The 17,916-nt window shown below is 46.8% G+C and overlaps 1 protein-coding gene across 1 annotated transcript in view; it reads right to left on the reverse strand.

The window, feature by feature from the left end:
- Window positions 1–367: 367 nt before the first annotated feature.
- Window positions 368–17,916, reverse strand: part of Mgmt (O-6-methylguanine-DNA methyltransferase) — a 183,100-nt gene continuing 165,551 nt past the window's right edge. Inside the window, exons 3-4 of the mRNA XM_035441285.1 lie at window positions 7,348–7,487; window positions 368–727 (exon numbers count right to left, since the gene is read on the reverse strand). Coding sequence (XP_035297176.1) covers window positions 524–727; window positions 7,348–7,487 — 344 coding nt within the window. The 3' untranslated portion in view covers window positions 368–523. The remainder of the gene's footprint in view (window positions 728–7,347; window positions 7,488–17,916) is intronic.

A 17,916-nucleotide genomic window follows, 5' to 3' on the forward strand; every position in this document is an offset into this window, starting at 1 on the left:
ATGCAAGACACTTTCCTGGTAGATGGAGAAACACCACAGACTCTCCACACGGTATTTATTTCTTAGCCTATCCGTCCTCCAGCCAGCAAGGGTGGGGTGTTAGGAACTAAATGGGGCAGCCATCTTCATACAATAAGTGGCTTGCAGGATGACTTGGGGGTCCTGCTAGGGTGGGGTCAGCTGTGTAGTGTGGACTGTGTGAGGTGGCTAGCTGTTGCCTGCAGGGGTCAGATGCATCTCCCTTCATGTAAAGGGGCCCTAAGGCTCACAAGGCCTTTCTCACTCTTACCCCCATTTTAATAGGCATTAAAAATAGAACAATAACCATGTCAGAGAAGGGAACTGATGACATACACGAGGGTGGGTCGTCTGAACTCATTCTGCTGTAAAATGTAGAAACAAGAAAGGGCAGCCACATCGAGTCCCCCAGGACACATCCAGCTCTTTTAATATAGTGGTACCACCACACACCCGATTCCGACACGGCGTTACATCTGTGTGTCACTCAAACAGTTACTCAATTTCAGCCAGATAGCTTGGAGCTGGTGGAGCCACCGGATGGCTTGAGCCGGGTCCCGGTAAGACCCAAGTCCTTGCAGGCTGGCTGCCTAGTTGGGATGCCCTCATGGGCCAGAAGCCACTCCTTCACAGCCTGCCCTCCTCCAGAGTAATTACCAATGCTGCCGTTACTGCAGATCACCCTGTGGCAGGGGATGAGGATGGGGACCTGAAAAGCAGAAATGTCACTGTCAGTCTGGCTCTGGGTTGAGGTTCCTGTGCTACCTACCAGGTCTTGCCTGTGACTGTTCAGCTCCACTAGGTAGATCCCCAGTGGGCGTGCTGCTGGCATGGTGGTCATACTAGCTCCTTCAGTACCCCTACTGTGCACCCTTCAGAGGCCTTGAAGGTATCCTTTGAGGAACGGAACACCTGCTTTGAGGTATGTGTGGGATATGAGATTTTTTGTATCAAGGTTGAGGAGGAGGGCACTGATTGCATCTGAGGAGTGATTTACCATGTGTACCTACTCAAATTAAAACTACGTTTCTGAGTTCCACACACTTTCTCTGCCATCCCCAAGCTGTAATGAGAATCTTCAGGGATGATGGCAGGCCCAGTTTACCTAAGGGCTTGGCAAACCATGGCTGAGGGGCTGCTGTTGTCCACCTTCAGATTTTGTAAATAAAGTTTCATTTGAGCACAGTCATGCCTTTGGCTGCCATCTGTGGCTGCTTCGTGAACGCACAAAATCTTTCCCAGTTGCCTTTACAAGAAAAGTTGGCCAAGCCAGTTATGCTGTGCCTATGTATTGGGAGTTTTTCTTTCCCCTTTCTTCTGAAGACACAGAGTCTCAAAGGCACCTACATGTATGCCTTCCCCTGGACACGCTGCCACTGGCAGCACATCCAAAGCCAGGTGTGATCAGTGGGCCACTCCACCCCAACAAGGCCTGTGGACTAGGAAGTCCTTATCAAGTTGCTGCGGCTTCCCAACTCAGATGGTCTGAGGTTCCCAGACCGCTCTCCAGTTTTTAATGGTGTGAGTAAAACTAAGCTTCAATGGTCTACACTAAGATGGTGGATTGACTCTAAGGGAGGCCACTTCTTAGTGGGAACAAGCATGTAAGGTGGAGATGACTGTCAGAGGGTACCAGGGATGATGTCCAGACATGCGTATGCCTTGGCTGTGGTGGGGTCTGTGTGTTCTGAGCCATTTGCCCACTCACCTGCTATTGCAAAATGTCACACCAATCAAAGAATTGGGGAATGATTCAAGGGAGTTATCAAAAATGGGTGTTTCTTCCTATTGACTCTGACAAACTCAAAAACAGGGGCCTGTAATCTCATGAGCCCACTGGCCCATCATTTACCATAGCTGGCACCATGCAAACCTGTAGACACCTTCAAAAGATCTGGATGCCAGGTGTTCATGGGGCCTTGGCTCCAAGGCACTGTTCACACCAGAGGGACTCTGATTCTCAACCTGTAGCCACAAGGCTATAACCTTGTCCAGGCTGCGTTCTTTGACCTCCAGTCACTAGGACAAGGGAATACCTGTCTCTGTAGAGGGAGTATGTTTACTTCAGCAGCGGTCCACAGGGGACTGACAAATGTCTGCCTATGTCACTGAGCACATGGCTGGGCTATGTGGAGTGAGGCTCCATGGCCCATCATCCATGCAGGCTAGACAGCTACTGAAGCCCTTCTGTTGTGTGGGTAGAGACACTTCTGGTCTGACCTGCCTCCACCCTGCAGGGAAGGAAGGGATGAGAACAGTCAGGGGGTCTGCAGAAGTTTTGTCTGTACTCTGGATTCCTTCTGAGAAGGTCAACCTGTGATCAGAGATGGCAGGGCTGGTGATGGGACATCACCCTGGTGGGAATCAACGGAAAGACGCCAGGGCTACGTCATCTCCTCCAATATTGCTATCTTTCCAATAAAGGAATATATTGGTATCCCCATACCTTTATGCCTCACTGGTTCAGAGCATGGGTACAAAAAAATGGTATCACCTGTGAAACTCATCGTGGGTGGAGTAACATTTGGACCCACCCCCCAACTTCTCTCCCTGGGCAACCACGTGACTACACTCAGCCTGCCAGGGATGGCTGCATACCTGCCCTGTCAAGGGGCATGCCTTGTGTGCCTGCTGCAGAGAATGCTGTGGATTCAATGGACATTTTTGCATTGGGATCCCAACAAACAAGCAGTTCCCAAGAGAGCTTTAACCAGAGGGATAAAGGAGGGCTCACACAGGCAGCATGGCTCCAGCAGCCCACAGAGCTTACTATGACCAGGATCCTGGAAACATGTAGTAATACACTTACAGTGGTTGCTGTCGGGAGATGACCACTGTTATTGAACACAACCTACGTTCTGGGCATATGCTCCAGTGAGCTCTGGAGAGTCAGGGCTCATTCTGGAGGGTTCTCAGCTGCTCTGACACAGGAAAATGTAGGAAGCAGGTGTGCAAGCCTGAGGTTATCTTAGGTACACGTAGAGGCTTTGCTCTAGGCGTTCTGCTATGGTGAGACACAGCTACTCTAGTAGGGCTCCAGTGGGAGGACGATAGAGGTGCTACTGGGTATCACCCGCACCCATTCACTCTTCTTCCCTCCTTTCCCTGTGGCCCATTAATCTCCATCCCTGACACACCCTTGCCTTTTCCATCTAACATGGTAAGCGAATGGGACACAGTGGCCAGTTTCTGGTCAGCTGACAGTTTAGAGGAAGCTGCCCAGCACAGGCATCTGAAGTATTGAGCTCTCTATCTCAGAACCTGTGCATCCCAGTGTTGCTTCCTCGTTACTCAAAGCCTTGTGGTCACCACCATGCCCTTGGCCATACTGTTCACCTGCTGAGCTGGGTGTGCTCCTTGTTGGGATGTAGCACACATGATCCAGCCAATGGGGTCATTTTAGCCCTCACCACCGATAACGTATTTTTCATGCTTAATGTGAGGCTTCCTTATATAGCCCCAGAAGCCCTCCAACACCCCAGGTCAAGGGTGTCAAACTCATGTTTAGTTCACTTGGCTAGTAAGAGGCAAACTTGAGGTTCTAAGCAGGAGGAGTCGGGGTCTGTCTGTCTTCCTGAGGGCTCTGTGCACACACAGCCTTTCTTGAGGAGTGACTAACATGGTGACCTGTGGACCTGTGAACCACTGCTGTTTTACAACAAAGCTTGGGAGATGGGGACACGATTTCCAACACCTCACAGACTTTATCCTGCTTTGAATCCAATGGTTACCATGATGACATATGTAGATGTGGTCTATGAGTAGTTTTAAGGACTACTGGCATGGCGACCAGTATGGGGTGAGAAGTGGAATTCCAGGTGCACGTGGACAAGGGCATCTGACTTTGACCTTGAAAGGAGCCATGAAAGATGTTAAGAATGGAACATTACTATGACTGATATACGTGTGTGTGTGTGTGTGTGTGTGTGTGTGTGTGTGTGTGTGTGTGTGACACAGAGTCAGAAGACTGAGATGATAACAACCCTTAGCTTTGGCTGATGGCACGCATGCCACTCAATCTGGCCTTGTCGACATTTAGATACATATTCCACCAGTCTACCTGATATCTACCTGATTCTACCAGACCTGACCTCCCAGCTTTGACTTTTTCTTCCCTCTCAAGGGATTACGGGATTAAAAAAGTGAGTACCATGCACACCTCTCCCTGCTTCCTTCCGTGGATCAACGCAGAGTTGAGGGACTGCTGGCTCAGAATGCATTGTGGCCTGGTGACTTACTCACACAGGTCCCTTTTAGAAATGGACCCTGCTTCCTATCAGGCCAGCAGTAGGTATTTACTGGGGCTCCAGTAAGATTTACTGGGGCTCCACGGCCTTATCTGAAGGACCCGTGTCATTGTTGTCCTCTTCTTAACAGCCCCTGCTGCATGCAATGCTACTGCTATCCATACTCAAGGAGCCCATGGTATTACAGCTTCATTGAAATCTTCATGCTGTGAAATCTAATTTGTCCAATACCTGGATCCATCACTCACACAAGCCCTTTCTCAACTGCTATAAAACTTCCAAACCCATAGATTTGTCTCCAACAAAAATAACATGAAGGGGCCTTGCAATCGATAATGGAATCCCTCTGATTCTGGAACTGGCTGAATATTTTTTCCAACTTTGCCTTTGTTCTTCTGGGCAGAGGCCACAAGGGAGAAAGCTTGTTTTCACTCGCAGCCTCATCAATACCTAAATCCTGGTGAACAAGTGACACCGAGAAGTTGTAATCAATAGCTCCCGGTGCGTTTTTTTCTTCTGGTCAAATGGTTCAGCTCCACTGACAACCCTGACACTCGGAACATGATGCTAAATCTTTATCAACAGCCATCTGGGTGAATGGCAGAACAGGACTCGGGGGTCATCGGCGCTCATGGCAATCTGCGAATAAACTAACTCCTTAGGAATGTGTTTGTTTAGAAAAAGGTGGGAAACTCCCTGAGCTTGTATTGATTGCCTCTGAACTACATTTAGCAAATTGTGTCTGAGGATGTGGCAGAAGAGGGTTCTGAGTGTGTGTGTGTGTGTGTGTGTGTGTGTGTGTGTGTGTGTGTGTGTGTAAAGAGCCTTCAGGGCTGGGCATCCCTTTTGCAGGGTGATGTGGCACCTTCACCTTCCAGAGGCTGCCCAGTCTCCCGGCAAGGCCCGTGATTCCCACCTGAGAAACTTGGGAGAAGTTGAGTCCCAGGATGGAGGGGACTCCCATCCTGCCAAATTCCTTTTCTTGAGGTAGACAACCCAGCAATGGCCAGTTGTGAGACCAGACAGCATGAGGCCCTGGTTACTGCCAGCCACCAAAGGAATGATGCAAGATGAAGTTTCCAGTGACTACAGCAATCTACATCCTTTCTACTCTTCCTCTCAAATTCACAAATGGCACTGCTTAGCCAAAACAAGAGAACTTTGTTTTCCATGAGCTTATTCCAAATTGGTGGCTTTGGGGAAAAGGCGACACACAGCCACCCCCATCTTGGGCCCTGTTGTCAGTGGTGCTGAGGACACCTGCCAACATGGGCAGCAGGCAGAGCCTACCATTGTCCAGGCCTTTTCTCCGTCAAGTCTCAGTATTCCCTTCTCATACGGGTTTCCAGTGATGCTTGATGGGAATTCATCACAAAAGTGGGTGTAGTATGCTTACCAAGAGGCACCCTGGGCAGCAGGGCTTGTTCTTGAAGCAGATGTTAACTGCACACAGTTAAAATCTGCTTCAAGAAGCTGTGGTGTTGGTGCCCACTGACGGGGCCATCTTCATCTTTATGTGAGTACGCACAGGAAACTTTGCAAAATAACACACTTTGGTTCCTACCTTGAGTGTGGATAAATACCAAACCATTGATCTTGTTGCAGGAGTCACTTGGGGAATGTCCATGCCTCTTTCTTAGCCTCAGTAGGCACTCAGACCTGGCACAGAAACACCTACCCCCTTCAAAGGTCAGGGTGGTTGGTGTGTGTTAAAACCACAGCTACAAGGGTGCAGCACAAGGAGTGTAGAAAGAATGTTGGCTTCCTCTATTCTTCCGCGGCATTAAATGGAGCCATAGACCAAATGTATCAGAGCTGCCTCCTAGTCAAATGCCTCATGGCCAGGCATGGTGACAAATAGCTTTAGTCCCAGAACTCAGGAGTCAGAGACAGATATCTCTATGAGTTCTTGCCTGGTCTACAGAAAAAGTTCTGGGACAGCCCCAGGGCTATATAGAGAGACCCTGTCTTTTTTCTTTCTTTTTAATCTAATGCCCAATATCTAGTAGTGGCCCAGAAATGGTGGTCTACCAAAAGGCAGGAGAAAAGTTTTGTTGGAAGACCTTAAAAGCCATATTCAGAGCAGGTGTGGTGCATACCCCTTTAATCTTAACTCTTGGGAGGCAGAGGAGGCAGGAGGATCTCTGTGAGTTTGAGGACAGCATGGTCTACATAGTTCCAGGACAGCCAAGGCTACACAGAGAAACCCTGTCTCAAACAACCACCACCCACCAAGGGAGGCTCAGACTGTCTGATTCATCAATGTCCCTTCCAGATAGGGTGCATTTCTGATCAGGTGGCAGTTTTCTGTCATGTCAGAGACTTGTACAGCTTTACCAACATGGCAGAACACCTATACTGGCACAGGAGAGGCTGCTCGGGACATTCAGGGAGCCTGGAGGTAGTGTGGTTTTCCCTGAAGACTGTGTGGATGGCATGCCTTCTTGCACACACAAGGCACACAGACATGCAGGGCTCTAGTCTGACCCTTGGCTGTGCTGGGTGGGGGGGGGCAAAAATACCGGCTGCACTGTGGGACTACAGGCTATCTCTAAAAGCTCAATAAACTCTGGCAGATTTGCAGGAAGGAACATAAATAAATGCTGATGAGTTCTGGGGGAAGAGCCATTCCCCGGGGAGCTGACACCCAAGGACAGTAGACATCTATGATGCAAGGTGTCACATCTAGGCTCACCATACTCCAGAGATCCAGGGAGATGGGGTTGTACTATTTCACCAAAACCTTCTCAGAAGGCTGTGACACATGGTCAGGCCTCTTGCCTTCTGGATGTATGGCTGTATTTCCAGTGTATGGAAGAATGTTGCCACTCAGCAAGAACCATCCAGTGGGGAGTGAATGAACAAACAGGCTGCTCTCTCATCTGCTCGCCACTCTCCAGGCTGCTATAACAAAGGGCTCATGTGGCTGACACACAAGGGTCCCACTCCCAGGAGTTACCCCGCCACCCAGCCACAGGGTTGGCCTATGAAATACATTTATTCAAATGACACTTGGCTCCCAGAGTGGTTCGAGGCCCAGCAATGGAAGGTATCCAGCCTGCTGCCCATCTGCAGAACTTACAGGATTGTTTCTCATTGCTCCTCCTACTGCTCTAGCTGCTTTGGGGTTGCCTGCCAGGGCTGCTAATTGCTGGTAAGAAACCATTTCTCCGAATTTCACAACCTTCAGCAGCTTCCATAACACCTGTCTGGTGAATGAATCTGAAAGAAGGAAAACAGAATGACGTGATTTGGACAAACGGCTCCAGCAGCCCAGATATAAATAGCTGCCAGTCCCCCAGCAGAAAATGCAACGACACAAACAGAGTGTCACACTCAATTAAAACACAGGCCTCCCTCCACACAGCACCCTGTCATGGCGGCACAGGCATGGGGAACTGAGACTAAATCGGGCACAAAGCAGGTGGGCCTCACAAGGCTTCCCACGTCTTTAATTTCCTTCCATCTTCCTCACGTTCCGTGTGGAGCTGTGTGCGATGCTCTTTCTGTGAGCGGGCAGGCAAGCATTCGCACACAGTTCAATTAGCAAGCACAGGAGCCCCTGCTGGCCCACCTATGTGGAAGCCCTTTGGACTGCTGGTTAATTTCCAGCTTCAGGTGAGATGCAGGAGGAGGAAGTCAGCAGGGATGGGATGGGACCCTCTTCTAGCTGTCCACACCCGGCAGTGGGCAGGACTTATCCCCTCCCAGTGCTGTTGTGAACGACAGATGCCTCCACCAGTATGCCCAGGTTGGGGTGGGGGGGGAGGTGACCCTGGCTGCAGGCAGTTGTAGGCATCTTGAATGAACAGTGAGGCAAAAACAAAACATCCTTCCCCATTTTCTCTCATCAGCCACATCAAGGGGCATGCATTTTGTGTCCTGCAGCAGGTTAGGGGGAGGCATGGCCAGCTCCTCTCCCTTGATGCCTCTGGGCTTTGGAATCATTCCCTGCAAAGTGCCTTGAGTAGGACAGAAGCCCAGGCACAAGGGAGAGTCTGGTGTGAATCAATTCCTATTGTCTTCCAGGGGGCACACACAAGCTAGGCATCAGGGAGGTCAAGCCCCATCCTCCATCCCCGGGCTCCAATGCTTGGGAGCAGGAGTTTCTGAAGGGAACAACAGAGAGGAGGGCTACACGGGCAGAAGCAGCATCAGGGAGTGTGTCCTCCTCAGTGCTGGCCACATTTGGTGCCAAGCTGGCAGAGTGTGATTTGGCCCTTAAAGGAAACATACCCTTACATGCATGTTAAATAATAAAAATCACTTCTTAACTGAAGGGAATGATAATCACTTCACTGGAAAAAAAAAAACCCTGTTTAGTCTTTATTATAACATTAAGCAAATTAAACATCAGCATAATCCAGGTGATACTAGAAAAGGGTCATCAAAGAAATTAACTTTGTTGTTCATTAATTTACATGGATTAGTAGAGGGCACAGACACAGCAAATGTGCTCCAGTTTTTTTTATGATATAATTTCAAACTGTACAGCATTTGTGGCAGGAGGGTGACTTTGGGGTTAATCAGACTGATTTGTCCTTTTAATTGCTTTCTATTCAAAGAAAATTCATTAGATAATGTTCTCTTCAAAATTCATGAATCAATTTAACTGAAGAAACCGCATTAACGGCTCTGGGTTCATTAACACACGCAGTTTGAGTGGCTGGGTGCTGGGAGGGCTTCCTTAGGCAAACAAGCTCTGTTTACTGTCTTGTCCTCTGAAAGGGGCTCGAAATCACCTTGCTAATCATACTTATTGTTACTGTTGTCTGAGAAAGGGAAAGGAAGAAGGCAGAGGAGGAGAAGGCAGGCAGGCCTCTGAGGTACCCTGAGAAAGGCTTCAAGGAGCCGTCCAGAGGGAGCAATGGAAGCAACCTCATCCTGCTAGAAGCAGAAGCTGCCCTGCCTTCCTCAGAGAAGGGTGAGCCGTCGCCCTTGCTGTGGCCTAGGGAGAGGATTGTGGCCGATGTTTTCCAGAACAGCCTAGTGCTTTAATAAACATGCTGGGACTAAACTAAGGGATAGCTTAACTGGAGCAGGCTGTGAGAAACAGTGGCATCTACACTGTTGGTGGCTCCCAGCCATGGAGGCTCTGACCAAGGACTGTCAGGTCACGGAGAGTCTTTCTCTCCAAGTAGCAAAGTGTCCGGAATGGGAAGTTTATGTGTTCAGATACCAGTACATTCTGTCAAACATGTTCAGTTTCTTTTTGTTTTTATTTTATATGGATGTTTACCTGCATGCACATATACATGCATGGCTGGCTCCCACAGAAGCCAGGAAAAAGGCATTGGATGCCCTGGAACTGGAGTTGCAGACTGTTGTGAGTGCTGGGAGTTAAAACTGGGTCCCCTGAAGAAGAGCAAGTGCTCTTAACCACTGAACCACCTTGACTCCTCATTCAGCTTTGTTGTCAGTTTATTATAAAGAAACTTTCTGTTTTTATCATCTATCCCAGACTGGCCTTGAATGTGTTATACAGCCCTGAATTCCCAACCCTTATGTTTCTATCTTCTAAGTACAGGATTACAGACATGCCTGCCACCATGTCCCATTTTATGTACTGGGGATTGAACCCAGGGCTTTGTGCATCCTAGCCAGGCACTCTATCAATGCAGTTGCACCCTCAGGCCTGGTAAGCAGTTCTTAACCATCCACAACTCACACAGGGCAACACAGAGCCTGGTGGTTCTCAGCCTTCCTAAAGCTACCACCCTCTAATACAGTTCCTCATGGCGTGGTGACCCCACCACCACCACAAAATTATTTTCCTTGCTACTTTTTAACTAATTTTGCTACTGTTACGAATTATGATGCCAATATCTGATATGCAGGATATCTGATATGTGACCCCTGTGAAAGGGTTGTTTGACTCCAAAGGGGTTGAGACCCACTGCACTAGTCAGTATGGCTCAAAGGAAGCAGTGTTTTAAGCACATTGTTTTTCAAGTGTACCTAAAAGCCTGTGTCACCTTGTAAGGAGCAAATGCACTCATTCATGGAAGCCTCTCTCAGAGACAGGCCTTTAGCCAGACCTGGTCACATTCAAGATTCGCTCTGTACTTACGTGCAAGGAGCGGGCTGGCACTTTTGCATTAATGACCATCTTTCAAATGTAGGAGAATCTGCTCATAGGAGTTCAATGTAAATGGTGGAAAACACAATTTCTGAAGGTTCATGTGGTCACATAAATCCTTGGTGGCTGTCCAAGTCATGTTGGGTGGCCCAGAGGGACCCACTGAATTCCATCCTTCCCCTGTGTGGCTCTCCACAGGGGATGAGCCAGAAACCCCAGTGCTGTGGGAAGTGGGCTTTGCATGCTATAGAGTAGTGTTTTTCAAGCTTGCGACTCTCTCATGGCTTTTCTGAATGCTTCCCTTCTTCAGCATGCTCCGCTGCTCCAGGACTTTGTTGTGCGGATGCAGCTGGGGTCAAGGCTCTGCTTAAGGCTACCCTGGACTTCAGATTCCCTCTCTGAGGGACAATGCTCTGGTGGCTTGCACATACAGTGAAGCCACCTAAGTGAAAAATGAGTTATTTATCAAATACCATCTGCACTTGGGATCATCAGGAGTGGGAAGGATGCTGCTTCCCAAAGTGGTGCTGTGTTGTAGACATGGGGAGTTTTGGATGTGTGCTAAGGAAGTGGGAAGCATAGCCTTAAAGGGAGAGCCATCTCCACTCCTGGACTCAGACCCATGAAGCTCAACTATTTCTGATAAGGGAGACCCCACACTGGGGATGTGGTGGAGGAGGCAGCAGTTTGGCTCTGCCCACCTTACTTCTTAAGCCCCTCCAGCCTACCAATCATCCCAGGTGCTGCCTTGACATCCCAAGTCGCTATCACGCACCACTTGAGTATGGAACAGTCATAGGGCTGGCCTTCAGATCCTACCCAAGCACCTTCCCCTGGAGCCTGGCTTACACGTCCAATGGCATGGGCAGGGTCTTCAGCCACACAGCCCCGACTCCTATTGGAGATGCCATCTTTCCGCACTGAGCCTTGAGTTCATTCTGGACCATGCTATAAGGAGGGCAGAGGCACAGGTGCCATACACGGCCCTGCCAAGGGAGTGTTTCCTTGACAGCAACAGGTAGTTTGGAGGGGATTCTACTGAAGCTGGCACAGGTCACAGCCATTTGAACTCACAATGCCCAAGCTTCAGAAGCAGCCAGAGTGAGTTTTTGAGGAATGAAGCTAAAATACAGCAATGAAAGGCAGTGGGCTCTGGTTCCAGATTAGATGGCAATGGCACATGCGCCTGGTCCCTCCAGCCAAAATCCTTCCTGGAACCCAGCAGAATGTAGGCAGCAGCTTAGTGAGGGCTGGGACATCAGAGGCTAGTGATGGGGGAAATATCACCAAGTTGATGAGTAGTTACAGTTCTTCTTTCATCTTAGGCTAGGCTTGCTATAGTTCCTGCTCTGGGGAGAAAGGAACTCCTTGACTGCCAAAAGCAGAGGTGGATCACCAAGGCCCTATCCTTCCACTGTGCCCTCAAATGCTGTGCTGGTGCTGGGGTGTAGTGGCTCCAGGAACTTGTACCCTAAGGAATAGCTATCTATTTCTGGTGGCAACAGGTGTGAGGGTAGGTAAAAGGCCTTGCTTTTCCCTTCTCTTTGTCTTTCTGCTGCTTGGCCTGAATCTGAGCTCAGGCATGAGGAGGTCTTCAGTAGAACTTGAACAAAGCCCAGGCTCAGTTTCTAGGGCACTAAAAAGGGAGCCCTAAGAACTGGAAAGCCAGACTGCAGAGGAGAAGGTTTTAAAAATTCTATTTTATTTATTTATCTGGCATGTGCCATGGCTCAGAGTCTCATCATATTCAGGATGATCAGGCTAAAATCCAGAATTACTAAGCACGATCTCATGGTTAGAAACATGTCTGGTGCTTGGGGAAAGATAAGCCACACTGAGGTCGATGCAGAAGCGGGAGTCATTTGACAAAACCTGAGAGGACGTGTTATATAGATGCCGCAGGAAGGAGAAATGCTCTTAAAACAAATGGAAGACGCAAGATCTCAGCAAAGAAATAGAAGCTCATGAGGACGACCAAGAAGAAAAGTTTAGCCCCAAACAGTCGATAACCTGACTTACAAATTGCTCTTCACAGAACCTGTCTGACAGTAGTGTATGTGAGGGAAAGGTCAAGGATCTGCAGACAAGCCAAGAGCATCCCACCTGAGCACTGAGAAATTCTATCTAGAGCAAACAAAACTCCCCAGGAAGAACTGTGAGAACTCATGGGACATAGTTAAACCATCTAATGTTCTTGTTGCATTACCAGAAGGATAGAAAGTATGGCATGGAAAAGAATTGTAAAGAATAGCTTTCAAGAAACAGTAAACTGCAAATAGGACATACTCCGAGAAGCTCAGCTCGAGTGCATCCCACCCAGGCTGCTGAAAGCTAGAAACAAAGAAGCCAGGGGAGAAAGAACTCACTCTGCAATGGGCAGACATGTAAATGACCATGGGGTTCTAGGAGAGACATAGGTCAGAGCAGCATTTTCAGCACACGAAAGGGAAGGCATTGTCAATTCAGAATTCCGTATTTAAAGTGTCCCCAGAAATGAAACAGGAAGAAGGTTTCAGGTAAAAGAGAAAGGCTGAGATAACCCACGGCCAAGAGCCCCCATCTTTGGAAAAAGGAGGAGACACCAGAGGGAACCTAGGGCTATCACAAGGCCAGCAGCATAGCCAGAGATGAACAAGCCTATGATTCCAGCTACTGAGAAGGCAGAAAGATACTGGGCTATTCAGCAGGATCATGTCTCAGAGTAAGGTAAGGAAGGGCTGGAGGTGTAGCTCGGATAAAGCACTTTCCTGGCATTCAGGAGACCCCAAGTTCCTCACCCTACACCATCAATTAATCAGCAGTATGCAAGTTGGGAGAGACAGGGAGCACATGGCTAGATAGCAGACTACTGATTCTTAAGGAGGTTTTACTTTTTTTTCAATGCATTTGCATTTGACAGCTGCAAGTACCAACGGTCACAGAGTGAGCTTTCAACACCCAGGCACAAGACACAATACGTTATAGGATACTGGGGGAAAAGGTCCTACAACGAGGTGAGAGGTGACCAGGGTAGTGTGTCTCTTCCATCTGACCTGGGACCAAACCTCACTTCTCTTCATTCCTTAGATATGAGGGTCTTTGTGAAGATGAGGTTTCTACACCCCACTCAAAATGGCAAAAAGTTGATTTTAACTTGACTGGAAATAATGCTGCAATCTCTGGAGCAGTCAGGAGAAAAATCTACAAAGAGGAGGGACAGTAAGAAAGCAGACAAACAAAACTGAGCCTTTAGTGTTGATAAAACAGCCCCAAACGAGGGATGATAGAAAAGGAGTACAAATAAATGTGGGACCCAAATCCAAGCATATCAGTAACTTCGACATGTAGAAATGGATTAAGCACACCATTAAGACGACTGCCATGCCGGAGAGACAGCTCAGGGGTTAAGAATACTTCCTCGCTTTCAGAGGACTAGAATTTGGTTCCCAGCACCCAGGTCAGATGGCTCACAACAATCTGTAACTCTAGCTCCATGGGATATGGAACCTTCTTCAGGCCACTGTGGGTACCTGAACATATATGCACATAGACACAAATAAAAATAAATCTTAAAGGAAAGACAGACACTCTTGGTATGAATAGAAACAAGAATACCCACTGCCTAATAGAAAGCCACTTCAAATGAGAGCCATAGAAAGGACAAAAGAAAACCAATGTCAGGACAGTTAATATGGAACTAAGAAGCCTTAGAAGCAAAGAATATTTCCAGGGGGAAGTTTTAAAAAGCAACATGCCCATCCCCAGTGTTTATGAGCCTAATAGCAAAGTTCCAGGATGCATGAATCCAAACCTGGAAAAACTGAAAGGAGAATTAGAGAAATTCATAATTACTTTTGGGTACTCAAACATTCTCTCAGTCAACCATAAAGCTCGAAGTCAGAAAATCAGCAAGGACAAACATCTTAGAAATAGACCCACAATCTTAGTTACTTTTCTACTGTTTTGATGAAACGCCATGAACAAAAGCAACTGCGGTGGGAGGGTCTGGCTTATATTTCCATATCACTGTCCATCAATGAAGGAAGTCAGGACAGGTACTCAAACAGGGCAGGAACCTGGAGACAGGCGCTGATGCTTACTGGATTGCTCCTCATGTCTTGCTCAGTCAACTTTCTTATAGAACACAGGACCACCAGCCCAGGGGTGGCCCAACCCACAATGGGCTCAGCCCTCTCATATTAATCACTAATTAAGAAATGCCCCCCAGGCTTGCCTACAAGCCTGATTTTACGCAGGCATTTTCTCTGTTGAGGCTCTCCCCTCTCCATTGACTCTAGCTTGTATCAAGATAACAAGAAACTAGCTAGCACACTCACCAACAGAACCACAGACATTTATTTGAGGCTACAGTTGGTACCACCAGAACACACATCCTTTCCAAGTGCCTATGGAGCCACTGGTTAGGAGAGAGGGTTTACTATATCCCGCATCAATCAAACTGTAATACATGTAGAGTAAATAATTCCAGACAAATTACCTCTCTGACCATCACACCATTAGAGTACAAATGAATCAAAAACTAGCAGGAAACTCTCCAAACATCCAGACAGTATAAAACCCACTTCTCATGTGAAAACCTCCTTAGCTGTGGCCACATTCTTTCATTTCCCTCTCGTTGTTTTATTTTGTTTTTAAACACCTGCTTCCCAGAAACTCCTTCGATGGATTTCTATATACTTTTAACCACTGTCACCGAAACATCTACAAAGAACCAGCTAGGGCAGGGAGTGAGGAAAGACACACAGAAAGGCAAGCCCAAGTTGGGGCACTTACTTAAACGTGCCATTTCCCAGGTTGACATTGCCACACTTCATAGCGTTTAGGCATGCAGTCTACTTAGCCAGGGTAGGAAGCCTCACAAAAACAGAAAGATTTCCAGCCAGAGTGCCAAGGTGGAGTCACCAAGAAGACTGATGTTGGAGACAATCAGGTGCAGGTACGGGTTGGTGCTACTTTAAACAAAGGAACCCTGGGGGTCTTTTGTTCAATGTTATACAATTAGATTTTTCTCCAACACTAATTTATTTTGTTTTGAGTTTTACTTCCAGACAAGACTATGGGTTCCTTATGCCTGTGTTCATTAAAGTCAAGGGTCTGGAAGCCACACTGGTCTTTTAAGAGTCCCGTTCCTTCGCAACTGACACACTTTCAGTCACTTACAGCTCAGCAGGGAGAGCATTCAATGTGGACTGCCCCTCTTTCCAGTTCTCCATGTCAGGGTAAAAGATCTAGGCACTACATACATAATTGGTAAAGGCATTTTCTTAAGAATTATAACTATATGTAAACATTGAATAAAGATATGGAATAAAATGCACATTGTAGGACATTTTCTAAAAAAAAAAAAAAAAAACAACCCACTTCTACCACAGACAGAAAGCAGTAAGAAAAATATAAAAATACATTGGGTAGGATGAAAATGAAATAAAACACTGAAGTTCATAGGATACAGCTAAAGCAACACTCAGAGGTCAACTCATAGTATTCAACACCTGTGTTAGAAGAGAAAGGTTGAATGTCAACAAATCCAACTCCTACCTTAAGAAACATGAATGAAAACAACCCAAACTGCCTGAAAGAGGGATGATGAAGGTAAAAGCTGAGTTCAAAGGAACTGGAAAAAAGGGAGATTGGGAAAATCCAAGAAAATGATTGCTTGAAATAATTGATAAGACTGAGGAATGTCTAACCAAATGGCTGGAGGCCAGGGCAAGAACAAGGTAGACCTCAGGGGATGATAAAGTGGTATTGGAAATGACTTCAGATAAAGACATCCAACTTTGGCAAATGTTGACAATTTAGAAAAACCCACAAACTACTGAAGTTCTGTGTAAGTCATTCCATTCCATTGTAGGATATTATACATTGTCCATCTCACACATAAAAATCAATAGTCAGTCAATCTTCAATCTAGCTTAATTGTGTAGGCTTCACCTTAAAGATATTATAGCTCCATTAAAAAAGCCCATTTTCCAAGAGATTGTTGTATAGCTATTTATATTTAGATTAATTTAAATTTATTGCTTTGGAGTTTTCTTACATCTTAAGGTAAATATGTTTCAGAATGATTTTTAAATTATTTTTATATATTTGAGTCCTTTCCGCTAACTATAGTAAAACAAAATCAGTACCAACAAAACCCAACCCCTACCATGCAGAACACCTCTGGGGTACCCATCTTGCTTTGCCTTATTGAGGATATATATGACCATCACAACAGCCACTTTCCAGCTGGTGCCCTATGACACATGACTACTGAAGTCTACCCTCATTATAGGTGCTGTGAACAGAGCTGAGAATACAAAGACACTCAGGGAACGTTCTGCTCAGACACATGATACATATTAAACAACCACACACATAAGCTGAGATGGGTAGGCACACAGGACACATATCCCTGGAAGAAGAAAAATCCAAGGAAGCATATCTACCTAGGTGAGGGCCCTGAGGTACCTGAAAAAGTGATGAAGAGGTAATAACACCCAACTGGGCCTGTTGGTCTGTAATACCAGTGACTTAGGAAGGCCAGGTAGGATGATCCAAATTTAAGACCTACCTTAACTACAGAGGGAGTACAGGGCCAGCCTGGGCAACCGGGTGAGACCCTGCTTGTGAAAGTGAAAGTAAAAGAAGAGGTGGGTAATATAGTAGCTGAGCAATAAATACAGTGCTTATCTAACTTGGGTTCAATCCCCAGTACTGGCTCCTGATGCGCCCCCAAAGCAAAACCAAGTAAAATACATATACAAACCCAAATAGCCCTACAATTAAGGAAGTTGAGTTTATAACTTTAACCCTTCTGAAGATGGAATGTTTAGGACCAACCTGAGTTCACCACTGGTTTCCACCTTACGATGAAAGGAGAAACATCAATACCAGCTTCCCAAGAAAACAGAAAAGATTTTCCTAGGTACCAAAGGAGGCCATCATGGCCTCAAGAGCAGAGCCGGAAAAAGACATCAAACAGGAATAGCACCGATCCCCGAGTCTTGGAGGTGGTGGGGTTAATACAGAAATCTGGTCTAAGACTGAGCACTCAAGTCTCAGCGACCATCTCAGAAAAGGAGGGAAGAATCTGCACAATGGAAGACAGGGAAGGGTGCTTGCTGTGGGGTGCTGCTTTGGGGACATGCCATGCCATTGTACTCATGAGCTCACAGCAGCCATGGCTACTGCACACGATCAGATCAGACTAAATCTAATAATACATGGGGTAGATGAGGCTCCAAGCTCTACCCTGTACTGAGGAGCTATTGTCAATGGACAAAGCTTGAGGAGGGAGAATCATTCTCTTAAAATATGGCCACTGGTAGGATTCCCATGCTTTGGAGGATGGACCCCACACCCATGCACATATGGGCAACACTAACTGGATTTAGTGGGTCATAAAAAAGAAAGACATAAAGTTGGAGGGGAGAGAACATGGGGTAATACAGGGGACATTGGGGTAGATATGATCATATTTCATTTTATATGTGTATGAGTTCCTCAAAAATAAAGAAAAATTTTAAAGTACTGGTTACTAACTGAACTATTTCTGCTAGGAACATGGGTACAAAAACCCTCAATAAA

The sequence above is a fragment of the Cricetulus griseus genome, chromosome 3, assembly GCF_003668045.3.
Source record: "Cricetulus griseus strain 17A/GY chromosome 3, alternate assembly CriGri-PICRH-1.0, whole genome shotgun sequence".
NCBI classification, from domain to species: Eukaryota; Metazoa; Chordata; class Mammalia; order Rodentia; family Cricetidae; genus Cricetulus; species Cricetulus griseus.